This window comes from Dasypus novemcinctus, chromosome 22 (assembly GCF_030445035.2).
Source record: "Dasypus novemcinctus isolate mDasNov1 chromosome 22, mDasNov1.1.hap2, whole genome shotgun sequence".
Lineage (NCBI taxonomy): Eukaryota > Metazoa > Chordata > Mammalia > Cingulata > Dasypodidae > Dasypus > Dasypus novemcinctus.
In genome coordinates, this window is record NC_080694.1 from 63,712,066 (window position 1) to 63,728,651 (window position 16,586).

At 42.6% G+C, this 16,586-nt stretch overlaps 1 protein-coding gene across 1 annotated transcript in view; it reads left to right on the top strand.

Moving 5' to 3' along the window:
* The first annotated feature begins 5,901 nt into the window (after window positions 1-5,901).
* The window catches only part of PGBD1 (piggyBac transposable element derived 1), a 29,024-nt gene continuing 18,339 nt past the window's right edge, over window positions 5,902-16,586 (top strand). The window contains exons 1-3 of the mRNA XM_004474188.5: window positions 5,902-6,274; window positions 8,110-8,576; window positions 9,692-9,839. Coding sequence (XP_004474245.2) covers window positions 8,154-8,576; window positions 9,692-9,839 — 571 coding nt within the window. The 5' untranslated portion in view covers window positions 5,902-6,274; window positions 8,110-8,153. The remainder of the gene's footprint in view (window positions 6,275-8,109; window positions 8,577-9,691; window positions 9,840-16,586) is intronic.

Consider the following 16,586-nt stretch of genomic DNA (forward strand, 5'->3'; position numbering starts at 1 on the left):
TTATGTGTGTATCTGTATATAGGTATGTACACTAATGTAATTATGAACAGTGGTATTGATAATTTTCTCAGTTTTTAAAATAATTTTGTTATGTCTTCATAAATTATTAATTTTATTTATGATAGAAGTTCATATTCATTATGGAAAACTTGGAAAATATATAGAAAACAAATGACCCTATCTTGTGGTCCAGATGTAACCTCTTGATATACATTTCCAGATAGCAATCATCATTCCTATGCATAGAAATACACTTTGTTTCTCGCTGAACTTTAATTGTATCATGAACAGTTTTCATTTGTAGCAGACAGTACAATCAATTTGCCTATCTGCCCACCCTAGTCTAGGCCACTCTCCTGTCATAATCCTGAGCAGGCAGCCTGGCATGTGACCCTTCTTATTGGACCAGCTAGGGACCCCTAAACTAGGATTAGCCAGTTAGCTATCCCCAGGAATTTAAAATTGGATCAGAGATTCTAGTTGGTGTCTCTTAGACTTTTGAAACAGAAAATAATATACAGCTGGAACCATTTTTGTGATCATGTAAAAAGTGAATTGAGAAAAACCAGCTCAAAGAGAAGCAAAAGAATGAAGCCAACCCCAGAAGCAGAGATCCCATTAGGGCCCAGAGAGACTCGGGCAACCTCAGCCCTCAGCTGCTTAGGCCTGTCGCCGTGCTGGTCCTGGAAGTGTGTAGAATCCCTGCACGTTTCCAATAAAGGAACCCCCTCTTGCTTAGTTTGACTGGGTTTTGAACCTTAGAAATAAACAAAAGCTCCCTGAATAAGACACCCAAATCACTAAAAGTCTTCATGGAAAATAATTTTCAATATAAGCTACAAAATCTAGTGTCCATAAGTATGTGACCCTATTTTTAGTCATTTAAGTTATTTAACCTTCTATCAGCAAAAACATTATTTCAATGAATAGCTTTGTATACATAACTTTACTCACCTGTAAAATTATTTTTTCATCATTAAGTCCCTATAACTGGAATCATTTGTCAGATTGCTCTTCAAAAAGATTATACTCATCTGCACACTTGTCAGCTTTCTGTGAAAATACTCATTTTTCCTTCATAAACCCTAGAATTATTCTTTTGTATATCTGACAATCTGATGAGTAAAAAATGGATCTGCCTTTTAAAGAGGTTTAAAAATTTTTTATTTAAAATTTTGTTATTGAAGTATATCATTCATACGTGAATATAATGATAAGTTTATAGTAAAAGTTGTGAACTTAGAAAGCAAACATGCATATCATCATACATATCCCATACTTTACCCCACCAACAACACCTTGCATTGTTGTGAAGTATTTGTTACAAGCTATGAAAGAGCATCATCAAAATATTACTACTAACTATAGCCCATATCTTAACATTTGGTGTATTTTTCCCCAACCCACCTAATTATTAACACCTTGTATTAGTATAGTTCATGAAAGAATGTTCTCATATTTGTTCTGCTAACCCAAGTCCATTTTCCACCACAGGATTCACCATTCAGAGTGTACACTCTGGCTCTCATTTTCATCACAGAATTATGTTGTCATCACCTCAGTCAATATTAGAAGATTTTCATTACTCCACAAGGAAAAATCCTATAACTCTTATACCACCCTATATTTGTCCCTACGAATTGATCATCTTCTTTGCCATTGCTGCAAAAATATTACATTACTGTTAAATATCATCCATAAGTTATATTAGTTGTAATTTCCCATGTATCACCTTATTCTTAACACTTTGTAAAGGAAAAACATTCTTATATTTATACTATTAACCACAATCTTCATCTACAGTGAAATCACTATATTGTACATACTCTAGAATATTGTTTTGCTTCCTTTCAATAGACATTTAAAACATCCACAGACTACCCCTTTTAGCCACACTCATATTTATAAATCATCAGTGTTAGCTAACTCACTATGTGTTACCATAAACTCTACTCATTTCCACACTTTTACACTAAACCTTATTACAAATTCTACATACATCAGCTCCCATTCTCAACCCACATTCTGTTTCCTACTTTACCTTGTCTCTAAAGTTTACCTCTGTGAGTTTATTCATTTATTTAGTTCATACTAGTGAGGTCTTACAATATTTGTCCTTTTGTGTCCAGCTTATTTCAGTAACATAATGTTGTCAAGGTTCATCCATGTTGTCATATGCATGCCGATTTCATTCTTCTTACAGCTGAATAGTATTCCGTTGTATGTATATATCACATTTGTTTATCCATTCATTGGCTGGTGAACACTTGGGCTGGTTCCATATTTTAGCAATTGTGAATAATGCTACTATGAACACTGGTGTGCAAATGTCAGTTTGAGTCCTTGCTTTCCTAGTAGTAGAAAGCCGGATCATTTCAGTTCTATATTCAGCTTCTTGAGTTACCACCAAACCGTCTTCCACAGAATCTGCACCATTCTACATTCCCACCAACAGTGAAGGTGTTCAAAATATTTTTGTTAGCAAAGTTGATCATCTTTTCACATGTTAATTGGTAATTCTTTATGGACAACCACTTTCTCTTCTGCATTAGGGTTCTCTAGGGAAACAGAATCAACAAGGGATATCTGTTGATAGTAAGAGATTTATCAGAGTCTCTCATGTGCCCATGGGGATGCACAAGTCCAGGTTCCACAGGCAGGCTGCAACCAGGAGTTCCGATGAAAGTCCAATGAAGATTCTTGACGAGTTCTGGGAGATATTGGTTGTCCAAATACGAGCTGGGAAATTCTCTCTCAATCCTGGAATCACTTCCCTTTTTAAGGGATTCAACTGATAGGGCTAAGTGTCACTCATTGCTGATGGCAGTCTCCCTGATTGATGTAATTATAACCAGCTATCTATGATTTACCACTGCAGTAAAGTCAATGGTGACTAAAGTCCATAAATGCCCTTGTATTACAGTTAGCCCAGTGCTTCCTTGACCAAATAACTGGGCACAATTACCTGGCCGAGTTGACACAATAGTCTAACCTTCACAGCCACCTTTGCTGATTTTTCCATTAGGGTCTCCTTTTTTTTTTTTTTTTAAGGTACCAGGGGATGGAGGACTGAACCCAGGACTTTGTGCTTTGTATGTGGAAAGCTGGTTGGCTCAGTGGTTTTTATTCTTTTGTTTTGCTTATTTTTTCAGTAGGCAGTGGGAACCAAACCCGAGACCTCCCATTTGGGAAGGGGGCACTCAACCACTTGAGCCACATCTATTCCCTCCTTTTACTTTTAAACTGCGGTGCTCTTAAAAATTAAATAGGGCACCGAGGGATTACTACCAAGTACCAGCTGATGATGTGGCTGGAGAACGACCTTGAATAAAAGGGTCAACTCAGACCAGCAGAATATCTAAGCCTACATGTAATATCAGGAGTTAAAAATGCCTTTTGACCGTGAATAAAAGGGAAAAATGGAAAGGACAAATGAGTTTATATGGCTATGAGTCTCTAAAAAAGAGCTGGGAGGTCATCAGAGGGGTCACCCTTACGCACACCTCAGCAGAGTCCCAGAGACAGCTAAAGTAGATACAACCCCAGGTATTGGTTCTTCTGAGGGCTGCAGAGACCCACAGGTTCTATGGTCATGGCAGATGGACTTCAGTGCCATGTCAGTTGGCCCTACTTTGGAGTTTGTGTTCCAGAGTGTGATGGAGTAGGACTCAGATGTGATCTTTGTTCAGAAGCCTCTCCTGTCACTTTTACCGGACCTGTGGTTGGCACCGGGGTTTAGTGTATACTCAGGGGACCTGAATCTCTGGACTGTCCATGTGATAGCCAGACCCTGAGCCTCAACATACTTGCAACTCCTACCCTCTGGTTTATCGGACTTACCCCATCCAGCTAATAGGGAGGTGAAGAAGGTCAACCACCACACCAGGGACCCAAGAGTGCCTATAACTGCAAACAGAAGAATTGCATCCATCATCCAAGTGGAATCAAAGCACCCTCTCAATACAGAGGTGGAGTGAACATAACCATCCCAGGGTCCACAGAATGGAGGAATAGAGTATATAGATTAGAGTGGACTTACTCATACTCTATCCTGGAACTAATGTGATTAGTAATGGAAGTAAATGTAGCACTGAGATGGAGAAAGTGGCCATGGTAGCTGCTGAGGGTGGGAATGGGAAGAAGAGATGAGATGTGGGGGCATTTTCAGGACTTGGAGGTGTCCTGAGTGGTACTGCAGGGACAGTTACTGGACATTGTATGTCCTCCCATGGCCCACTGGGTGGACTGGGGGAGAGTGTAAACTGTAATGTGGACCATTGACCATGTGGTGCAGCAGTGCTCAGAGATGTATTCACCAAGTGCAATGAATGTCCCACGATGATGGAAAAAAATATATATATATCCTTTCACTAACCTCCCTCTATATTAACATTGAAAAGACCTGTGGGGAGAAAATGTGGAATGGGTGCGGGAACGGTAGCCATGGTGGCTGCTGGGTGTGGGGAACGGGAGGAAGAGATGAGATGTGGAGACGTTTTCGGGACGTGGAGTTGCCCTGGATAGTGCTTCACGGACAATTACGGGACATTATAGATCCCCCCAGGGCCCACTGGATGGAACGTGAGAGAGTCTGGGCTATGATGTGGACCATTGACTATGGGGTGCAGTGATGCTCAGAGATGAACTTACCAGGTGCAATGGATGTGTCATGATGATGGGAGAGAGTGTTGCTGTGGGGGGAGTGGGGGGCGGGGGCGGTGGGGTTGAATGGGACCTCATATTTTTCATAATGTAATTTAAAAAAATTAATAAATAATTAAAAAAAAAAAAAGGAAAGACCTGTGGGGAAAAAAATTAAATAAGGGTTCTGTGGTATCAAAATTTTAAATGCACATGTTCTTTAACCAGTTATCCTAGAAATATACTCGTAAAAAATGTAAGGATATTCAATGGCGTCCCTGCAGCATTGCTTAAAATATCAATAGAGACAGTTAAGTGAAGTATGATACACCAATACAATAGAATACTATCTCGCTGTTAGAAAATAAATAAACTAGTATGGAAAGATCTCCAAGCTATTTTAACTGAAAAAGCTGCTAAGTTGCAAAATTATATTGGGATCCCATAATTTCTAAAATACAGATAAATACGAATTCACTAAACAAATGTCTTTGAGTGTTACTGAGTGGCAGTGTTCTGGAAAGATATACACGAATATTAAAAATGGTTAGAGAACGGGACGCTAACTTTCCATCTTCAGCTCTACCTACTTGGGTTTTTACTGTCCCTATATAAACAGCATATTTGAATTTAGATAATTGTGCTACTTGCCGTATTGCAATCGTATCTTTACTGTTTTGTCTCCCCCACTAGCCTTCAAGGCCCCAAGAACAGCGATTCAGTTCCGTCTTTACCACCTCGGAGGTTTTTAAGGGAAATGATTTCTCTAAAAGAGGACTGCTGCTTGGACGCACCCACGGGCCTGGGTCGGGACCGCGGAGGGAGGCGTGGCGGGAGGTGGCCCCGTGGCCGGCCGCGCACCTCTGCCCCGGGACGGGAGTCGGCCACACTGCAGGAGGAAGGCGTTCCGGGCACCCCGCACAGGGCGGGAGAGGGGTGGGCGGGGCGCGAGGGAGCGGGCGCGCCCCCGCGCCCCCGCGCCCCCGCGCGCCGGCGTCCCGACGAATCAGCGAGAAGAGCGGCCGCTTGCCTAGAGGGGCGCGGGGCGGGGCCGCGGGCCGCAGGCGGGCGAGGGGCGGGGCCGGGGGCGGGAGCGCGGGCGCGGGGCGGGGCCGCGGGCCGCAGGCGGGCGAGGCGCGTGGCCGGAGGCGGGAGCGCGGGCGCAGGGCGGAGCCGGGGGCCTCGGGCGGGAGGGTGCGGGGCGGGGCCGCAGCCTGGAGAACGCGCGGCCAGGTTGCTGGCAAGAGGGCGGGGCGGGGCGGGGCGCGGGGATGGCCGGGGGAGGCCCCCGGTGAGGGCAGCCGCCCGCGGAGCCCCCGGTCCGGTTGCGGGAAGCGCCGACGAGCCCCGTGGGCCCCGCGAGGCTCCGCGGCCTGGGCCCAGGAGGGTGGGCGGGTTCGACCCCCGCGGTCCGGAGTGTGGCCCGCGGGGAAGCCTTGCGCGAGGTCGGCGGGGCAGGGCGGCGTCCCTGAACTCCTGGTCCCCGGGGACGGGCCTTGACGGAGCGCTCGCCGCGTGCCGAGCGGGGCGCCGGGCAGCCCTCGCGGTGGGGGTCCTTCCCGCCCAGCGTCCCGGGCCCGCCAGCCCCCGTCCCTGCGCGCAGACGAGAGGCCCGGGATGTGTTGAGTGCCGGGTGAGTACCAGGCAGGAGAAGACCCTGTCCTCAGGGAGCTCGGCCCTGCGTAAGGGGAAAGGAAGGAGGCGAGGAGCGCCGCGAACAGCGCGCCCAGGGGGCGTCTGTCTGTAATTCCAGATGACGCAGGAGGCAGGAGGCCGTGCCCGGGCTGAGCTCTCCCTTCCATGGCAGCACCCGCCTCCGCGTGTGTGGCTTGGAGGACGGAACGGTTGTCCTGTCTGTTCATCAGGGCCGGGATTGGCCAGGGAAGGTTTTACCAGGAGACGGCACGGGGGCCGGGCCTGGGGGGTTTACCTTATCCCAAGGGCGACCCGAGCCCTCAGTTAAAATGCGGGTGGAGAAAACTGAGCAGTCGGCGTGGCAGTGGCGTGAGGAGTCTGGGAATACCAAGGCTTTCAAGAAAGGAGGGTCTATGTCTTTTACTCCAGGTTTGGCTTTCTGCCTGGAAAATAGTGAAGCGCTCAATAAATATTGTCAAACAAACAAACAAAAAACACTAAAAATCAGGTCTTGGGGGTGCCTGAAATGACCCTCTAAACAATCTGACTATAGTTAAGTGAGCAATTGAATCTCTTTTGTTTTTGAGGGGATGTTCCGTGTGGTCGGAATTGTGCTTTAGGAAATATTAATCCAGTCAGTGGGTGAGGTATAACAGAAAATGATTGTGATCATGTACGTCAATGGTAATAAGGGAATAAAAAGAGCAGGAAGGGCTGCGGGAGGCGTTTTGGAGGAAGAATTGGCTGGACTTGGAATGACTGGATTTAGGGGCTGGTTTCGAGCCTGCGTGCTTGGAAGACTCTAATTTCAGTTTGGGATGTGGTAAAATTACGGTGAGAGTTCTGCAGCTGGAGGTCTGCTGGCATTCCCAGAGGTAGATCTGGAGTATGAAAAGGCAAGTTGGAGCCAGAAGCGTCCTTAGAATGGAGATGTATTGAAACTGATTGATGAGATCACAACAGGAGAAGTTGGGGAGAGTAAAAGTACTTGCAGCATGCCTACTGTTTCTTTCAATCATCTATTGTTATAAAAAATATACAATAAACAAAAATCCAAAATACAGCCACTGACTGAACATCGGCTTATTATTTCTCATGATTCTTGGGGTTGACTTGGCAGTTCTGCTGCTGGTCTCACGTGGGCCACTCATGCTTTCGTTCAGCTGGTAGAGCTTTGGTTGTTCATGCCCATGATCTCTCTGCATGAATGGCTTGGGCTTCCTCAGCATGGTAATCTCATGACAGTGTCCCCAGAACCCCAAGGCCACCTCCTCTAACAGTGTCACTTCCGCCACATTGTATTGATCAAAGCAAGTCAAAGGCACAGATACAAGGGAAGGGGAAATAGGTTTCACCTCTTGAGGAATGCAGTAGCAAAATCTCTTCCAAATGTGTTTGGGGGTGGGCGATATTGCTTCAGCCATCGTTGGAAAGAGCCTGCCACCGTACATTGAAGGTGGAATATTCAGTGAGAGATACACAGAACTTGGTGGCTTGAAACAGAGAAGTCCTTTGAGAGTGCAGTATATCCGTCCATGAGAGCCGTCTTCTGGCTCCTCCATGGCTGAAATTATCCCTCTTTCCCAGCTAACCGGAAGCTGTTCAAGTGCTCTCCTTAGCCCTTCTTCCATCATATCCCACACCTCTTATCTCTCAGCCGACCCCGCCCCCTTAGTGTTCGAGATACAGTTCTGATTAATTTCACTGGTAATATAGCCAAGCAGAGTCAGCTTTCAATCGTGACCCAAGGTGGAAATGAAATTAGTAGTAGTGTCACATCGAATTTTGAAGCACTTGTAATTTTCATGTTACTGATAAATTCTCATGCCTCAGATTCACATTTGGGAAAACATTTCTGAAGCATAGAGCACAGCTAAATGAACGCTTTCCTAGCATCCGAGTTCAACATGTGTGAAGCTTTGTCAGGCCCTGCTCCTGAAGATGAAGCCGGTGTGAAGGTGAAAGAGGAGGCGCCCCTGTGGGAGCAGGCGTGTGGCTTACAAGAGGGCAGCTCCCAGGCTCCGGAGCTGTGCCGCCTGCGCTTCCGGCAGTTCTGCTACCAGGAGGTCTCGGGGCCCCGGGAGGCCCTGGCCCAGCTCCGAGAACTTTGCCGTCAGTGGCTGAGGCCAGAGACCCACACCAAGGAGCAGATGCTGGAGCTGCTGGTGCTGGAGCAGTTCCTGGCCATCCTGCCCGAGGAGCTGCAGGCCTGTGTGCAGACGCGTCACCTGCAGAGTGGGGAGGAGGCAGTGACCGCATTGGAGAATGTGGAGGGAGAACTTGGAGATACAGGACAGCAGGTGGGAAGCCGTGATATGTGCTGGTGTGGGAGGACATGGGAATGTGTACGTTTGAACTTTTAAAGTTTTTATTTTGAAATAATGTATACCTTACAGGATTGGGAGACTAGTACAGAGAACTCCTATAGCCCCTCCACCCAGACTCACCAGTTGTAATGTTTGTTTCTCGATGCCCCTCCCTGACGTGCATTCTCTCTCTACCTGTGTACAGACATACGTTTTGTTTTTCATGTACTATGTGAATTATTTGCAGACATCATGCCCTATTACTTCTAAACATATCAGTGTATATTTCCTAAGATGAGTACATTCTCTTGAATAATCAGATAATCAGAATATAGTTATGTAGTTTGGGGAACTAAAATTTGTTATGGTACTATCATCTATACTGTAGTCCTTGTTCCAGTTTTACCATATTACCCCAGTAAAGTTAATGGTCATTCCCCCCATTCCAGGATACAATTCAGTTTCATAGGTTGCATCTATTAATAGTTGCCAGACCACTTTAGTCTCCTTTAATCTGGAACTTTCCCTCCATCTTTCTTTGTCATGACTGACATTTTGAAGGGGCATAGGCCAGTTATTTTGTAGAATACCCCTCAGTTTGGGTTTGCCTCATATTTTTCCATAATTAGATCCAAGTTGTGCATTTTGGTTAGAATAACTCCTCCGCGCATTCCATCAGAAGGCACATGGCGATGGTTTCTCCCATTACTGATGATGTTAATGTTGTGCCTGTCAGATTTCTCTCCACTATAAAGTTACTTGCAATTAATAATCTGTGGGAGATAGTTTGAGACAGTGTACATATTCCATTCCTCATCAGAGTTCATCCATCTGGGTTTTCTTGTTTGTTTTCTCTGGCCAAGGAGTCTTCATTGTCTTGTCTGCCTTATTTGCTTCTGTATCCCCAGCATCTAGAACAGGGCGTGGCTCCTAGCAGGTGTACAACCATTGTGTGCTGAATGAATGACTATCTTGCTGCTCTGTCGTCCTCTCCACTTTTTTAAAGGATTAAGTAGGGTATGTCTTTTTTTAACTTGGGGATGTTCCTAACAGTTGTTAGGTCCAGTTTCCACCAAGGTGCCTTTTCAGGTTGAGTCTTTTGTCCCCAGGCTTCAGACTATACTCAGGGACAGGAAATGGTTCCAGTGGTGACAGAATATCAAGGAGCCTCTTTGGAGTGTCAGAGCCTCCAGTTCCTGCCTGGGGGAACCGTCCTGAAATGTGAACCTCCAGAGCTCCAGCCCCAAGAAGTGAATGGTGAGTGCCAGAGGGTGAGTTTAGTGGGGGCATTGGGACAAGGCTACTGAAAGTACATCGGTGTCCTCAATTCTTGTGTTTTTGGGTTGTTTTTTTTTTTTGTATAACTTTGTATCTATCTAAGCAAGTTTTTCTTTGTAACGATTTATTTTTTTATTTCTTTCTCTCCCCTTCCCCGCCCCTCAGTTTTCTGTTCTCTGTGTCCATTCGCTGTGTGTTCTTCTGCGTCAGCTTGTATTCTTGTCAGTGGAACCAGGAATCTGTGTTTCTTTTTGTTGCGTCATCTTGCTGTGTCAGCTCTCCGTGTGTGCGGCACCACTCTTGGGCAGGCTGTACTTTTTTCATGCTGGGCGGCTCTCCTTACAGGGCTCACTCCTTGCGCATGGGGCTCCCCTACGCAGGGGACACCCCTGAATAGCACGGCACTCCTTGCTGCATCAGCACTGTGCATGGGCCAGCTCATCACACTGGTGAGGAGACTGTGGGTTTGAACCCTGGACCTTCCATGTGGTAGGCGGATGCTCTATCTGTTGAGCCAAATCCACTTAGCAAGTTTTTTAAAACATGGAATTGTAAAATGTTAGAGTTCTAAGACCTTCTTATCCAACACCTTCAATCAATAGTTAGGAAAACCATAATCCAGAGAGTTTAAGTGACTCACCAGGGCCAGCAGAGGCAGAACAACTTTTACAATTTAAGTCTTTTGACCTTCTGGCCCAAGCTCTTTCCTCTGCCACCTCTTTACATTCTGTATTTCTAATTCTACACTTGTGAGTGTCTTAAATATTTACTTGGTAGTTTCCACAAACTTATCCTTTTCCCTGTGGTACCATTTTCTTCAGTGTCCTCCCTGCCTCTAATTTTCCCACCTTTTAAACACAGTTATCGACTTAGGCAGCCCAGGTGTCAGGATTGTCTTTCATGGTAGAGACCAGAGGGCAGGGTGGCCTGAGGGTGCTGTGAACTGGGGCCTGGAAGAGCCACTTTCCAGCATGTCCTCACCCCTGCAACAGAGAGAGGTGTTACTTCCCCAGGACCGAGGAAGGGGGAGGGAAAGGGCCCAGAAAGAGAAGTCACAGCACAGATCTCTACTGGAGCGTTCCTTTCTCATTAGCGTTTTTCTCACACACACACACACACCCTTTTTTTTTTAACTAAGGAAGTTGTGTGTTTATAGAGAAAACATAAGGCTCCCATATACATTGTGGTGGTTTGAAGCTGTGTGTACCTCAGAAAAACATGTTCTTAAGTACAGTCCATTTCTTGGGTCACTGTAAGTAGGACCTATTGAGGAGGCTACTTCAGTTAGGTGTGACCCACTTCATTCAGGATGGGACTTAGTCCTATTACAGGAGTCCTTTATAAGAGGATGAAATTCAGACAAAAAGACAGGAAGCCACAGAAGCAAAAAGCAAAAGAGAAGGGAGAGACCAGCAGATGTCAGCATTGCCTTGCCATGGGGCAGAGGAGCCAAGGATCACCAGCAGCTGGTCTTCAGAATTGCCTTGATGCTACCTTAATTTGGACATTTTTTGGCCTCAAACTGTAAGCTAATAAATGCCCATTGTGTAAGCCAACCCATTTCATAGTGTCTGCTTTAAGAGCCTAGGAAACTAAAACCTATAGGCATACCTTGCAGATACTGTAGTTTTAGTTCCAGGCCACTACAATAAAGCAAATATCCAATAAAGTGAGCCACATGAAGCTTCTGGTTTCCTAGTGCATATAAAAGTTATGTTTACACTATAGTCTATAGTAGTAGGATCATGTCTAATACAATGTACATACCTTAATTAAAATTTTGACTCAGAGACATGAAGTAAGCACATGCTATTGGAAAAATGACACTGATAGCTTGCTCAGTAGGGTTGCCACAGACCTTCAGTTTGTAAAAAAAACAACACAGTGTCTGTGAAGCACAATAAAGTAAGATATGCCTATACCACTGTTTTGTGTTTCTTAGGTAAATACTGTGATATGGATCAGGTTAAACAATGGGAACTTATTTGCTTATGGTTTTGAGGCTGGGGAAATATCCAAAGGAAAGCATCATCAAGGTAATCCTTTCTTTCTGAAGACTGACTGCTGGCGAGGCTTGGCTCCCTGTCACATGGCAAGACACGGCAGTGTTTGCTGGTCTTTCCGTTCTCTTCTAGGTTCTGCTTTCAGCCTCTCACTTCTGTGGCATTCTCTCTCTGTCTGATTTTCATTCTTTTAGAAAGTATTCCTGTAATAGGATTAAGACCCATGCTGATTGAGGTGGTCACACTTTAACTGAAGTAGCCTAATAAAAAATCCTACTTATCAATGGGTTTATACCCACAGTAATGGATTAAATTCAAGAACATGTTTTCATGGGATACATGCATCTTCAAACTATTACACCATACTATTATTAACTCCTTGCATGGATGTGCTACATTTCTTACAATCAATGAATGCACATTTTATAATTGTATTATTAACTATAGTCCATGGTTTAATTTTGGGTTCACTGTGTTATAGAGTTCTATGGATTATTTTAAAAAGTTATTAACTTATATATAACATAAAATTTCCCCTTTTAACCACATTCAAATATACAATTCAGTGCTGTTAATTACATTCAGAATATTGTGCTACCATTATCACTATATATGGACAAAATTTTTCCATTGTCCCAAATAGAAACTGTACATTTTAAGCCTTAACTGCCAATTCCAACCCTCACCCCATCCCCTGCTAACCTATAATCTAGATTCTGACTCTGAGTTTTCTTGTACTATGTATTTCATATCAGTGCAATCATACAATATTTGTCCTTTTGCATCTGGCTTATTTCACTGAGCATGATGTCTTCAAGGTTCATCAATGTCACATGCATCAGAACATCTTTCCTTTTTACAGCTGAATAATATTCCATGAGATGTATATACCACATTTTGTTAATGCATTCGTCAGTTGATGGACACTTGGGTTGCTTCTGTCTTTAGCAATTGTGAATAATGCCACTATGAACATTGGTTTGCAAATATCTGTTTGAGTCCTTGCTTTCAATTCTTTGGGTTATATATCTAAAAGTGGAATTGCCAGACAATATGGTAATGCAATACTTAACTTTCTGAGGAACTGCAAAACTGTTTTGCATAGCAACTATACTATTTTACATTCCCACCTGCAGTGAATGAGTGTTCCTAATTTACCACATCCTCTCTAACACTTGTACTTTTCCATTTTTTAATAGTAGCTCTTCTAATAGTGTGGAGTAATATCTTATTGTGGTTTTGAATTATATTTCCCTAATGGCTAGTTATGTAGAGCATCTTTTCATGTCCTTTTTGGCCATTTATATATATTTTTTTGAAGAAATGTCTATTCAAGTCTTTTGCCCATTTTTAAAAATTTTATACAATTTTATTGAATTATGTCATTCATAATACATGAACATACACAAACAGTAAGTGTATAGTAAAAGTTGTGAGTTTATAAAACAAATATGCATATCATTATACAATGTTCCCATATGTCACCCCACCACCACCACCCTGCATTTTGTTACAAAATCACTGTTATACATTCCCTAGATTATTCTCTAGCTTCCTTTCAATTGACATTTATGTCCACAGACTACCCCTTTCAGCCATACTCAAATTTAGAAATCAGCAGCATTAGTTATACTCACTATAATGTGTTACCCTCAACTCTATTCATTTCTACACTTTAAAAATAAACCTTATTAAAAATTCTATATACATTTAGCATCATTTCTCGCTCTCAACCCACAGTCCATCTCCTACTAACCTGTCCTCTAGAGTTTACCTCCTTGAGTTTACTTATCGTATTTAGTTTATATGTGAGACCATACAATATTTGTCCTTTTGTGTCTGGTTTATTTCACTCAACATAATATTCTCAAGTTTCATCCTTGTCATATGAATACCAATTTCATTTCTTATAGCTGAATAGTATTTTATTGTATGTATATACCTTCTTTTGTTTATTCATTCATTGGTTGATTTTTGTCCATTTTTTAATTGGGTTGTTTGTCTTTTTGTTGTTGAGCTGAAGGATTTATATATATGTATTCTGGATATTAAAACCTTACTAGATATGTGGTTTCCAAATATTTTCTCCCTTTGTGTAGGCTGTCATTTTACTTTCATGTAAAGGCTTTTGAGGCACCAAAGTTTTAAATTTTGATAAGGTCCCATTTTAACTATATTTTCTTTTGTTGCCTGTGCTTTTGAGTATAAAGTCTAAGAAACCACTGCCTAACACAAGGTCTTAAAGATGCTTCCCTTTGTTTTCATCTAGGAGTTTTATGGTCCTGATTCTGGTTCTTATTTTTGGGTCTTTGATCCATTTTGAGTTGATTTTTGCATTTGGTTTGAGGCAGGGATCCATTTCATTCTTTTGCATACAGATAATCCAATTTCCCCAACATCATTTGTTGAAGAAACTGTTCTTTCACGTTCAGTGGTCTTTGTTCCTTGCCAAAAATCAGTTGGCCATATATGTGATGGTTGATTTCTGAACTCTCAGTTCTATTTCATTGGTCCATTATGTCTGTTGTTGTGCCAGTACCATGCTTTTTTTATTACTGTGGATTTGTAATAAGTTTCAAAATTGGGAAGGATGAGTCTTCCACTTCTTTTACTGCTGCTGGGGATTGAACCTGAGACCTCGTATGTGGGAAACTGATGCTCAACCACTGAGCTACACCAGCTCCTCTGTGTTGCTTTTTTCATTTGTTTGCTTGTCGTGTTTTTTTGTTTTGTTTTGTTTTGTTTTTCCATTGGGGAATAGGTTGTCTTTTTATTTTATTTTATTTTAATTTATTCCCCACCTGTCATCTGTTTTTAGGAGGCACTGGGGACCAAACCCCAGATCTCCCATGTGGGAAGCACGTGCTCAACTGCTTGAGCCACATCCACTCCCCTCATTCTTCTTATTCAAGATGGCTTTGGCTATTTGGTTCCCTTACCTTTCCATATAAATCTGATGGTTGCCTTTTCCTTTTCTGTAAAGAAAGTTGTTATAATTTTTGTTGGGATTGTGTTCCATCTATAAATTGCTATGGGTAGAATTGACATCTAAATATTTAGTTTTTCAATGAACATGGAATGTCCTTCCATTTATTTAGATCTTCTTTGATTTGTTTTAGCAATGTTTTATAGTTTTCTGTAATGAGACTTTTGCATTCTAGGATACAGTTATTCCTAGATATTTGATTCTTTTAGTTCCTATTGTAAGTTGATTTTATTTCTTGATTTCTTATTCCAATTGCTCATTGCTCGTTTATAGAAACACTACTGGTTTTTGGGTGTTGATCTTGTACCTTGCCACTTTGTTGAACCATTTATGAGCTTTAGGAAATTTGTTGTAGATTTTTCAGGAAAATTTTTACTTTTTCCTTTTCAATTTGGATATCTTTTATTTATTTTTCTTGCCTTATTGTTCTGGCAAGAAGTTTCCAGTACTATATTGAACAACAGTGGTGACAGTGGGCATCTTTTTCTTTTTCCTGATTTTAGGGAGAAAGCTTTCAGTCTTTTACCACTAGGTAGGATTTAGCTGTGGGCTATTCCTATATATGCTTTATCATGTTGAGGAAGTTTCCTTCTATTCCTAGTTTTCTAAGTATTTTTATCAAGAAGTTTTGCTGGGTTTGGTTAAATGCCTTTTCTGCATCAATTGAGATGATCATGTGCTTTTTTCCCTCATTCTATTAATGTGGTATGTTACGTTGATTTTCTTGTATTGAACAAAACTTGCATAAATTCCACTTGATCATGGTGTGTGATTCTTTTAATGTACTATTGGATTCAGTTTGCTAGTATTTTCTTGAGGATTTTTTACATCTATATTCATAAGAGATGTTGATCTGTAGTTTTCTTTTTTTTTTATTAATTTAATTTTTAAAAAAATATTACATTCAAAAAATATGAGGTCCCATTCAACCCCACCACCCCCACCCCCCACTCCCCCCACAGCAACACACTCTCCCATCATCATGACACATCCATTGCACCTGGTAAGTACATCTCTGAGCATCACTGCACCCCATAGTCAATGGTCCACATCATAGCACACACTTTCCCACGTTCCATCCAGTGGGACCTGGGGGGATCTACAATGTCCGGTAATTGTCTCTGAAGCACCACCCAGGACAACGCCACGTCCCGAAAATGCCTCCCCATCTCATTTCTTCCTCCCATTCCCCACACCCAGCAGCCACCATGGCCACCCTTCCCACACCAATGCCACATTTTCTCTGTGGACATTGGATTGATTGTGTCCATTGCACATCTATGTCAAGTAGGGGCTTAGATTCCACATGGATACTGGATGCACTCCTCCTGCTTTCAGTTGTAGACACTCTAGGCTCCATGGTGTGGTGGGATCTGTAGTTTTCTTGTGGTATCATCTGGCTTTGGTGTGAGTGTAATGTTGGCCTCATAAAATGAGTTAGCAAAAAGTGTCTTCTTTACTTTTTTTGGGAAAAGTTTAAGCAGAATTGGAGTTAAGTATTCTTGGAATGTTTGGTACAATTCCCCTGTGAAGCCATCTGGCCCTGGACTTTTTCTTTGCTTGGAGGTTTTTGATTACTGATTCAATCTCTTTACTAGTAATTGGTTTGTTAAGATTTTCTATTTCTTCTTGAGTCAATGGTAGTTTACGTGTTTCTAAGAATTTGTCCGTTTCATCTATGTTATCTAATTTATTGGCATACATTGTTCATAGTATCCTCTTGTAGTCCTTTTTAAT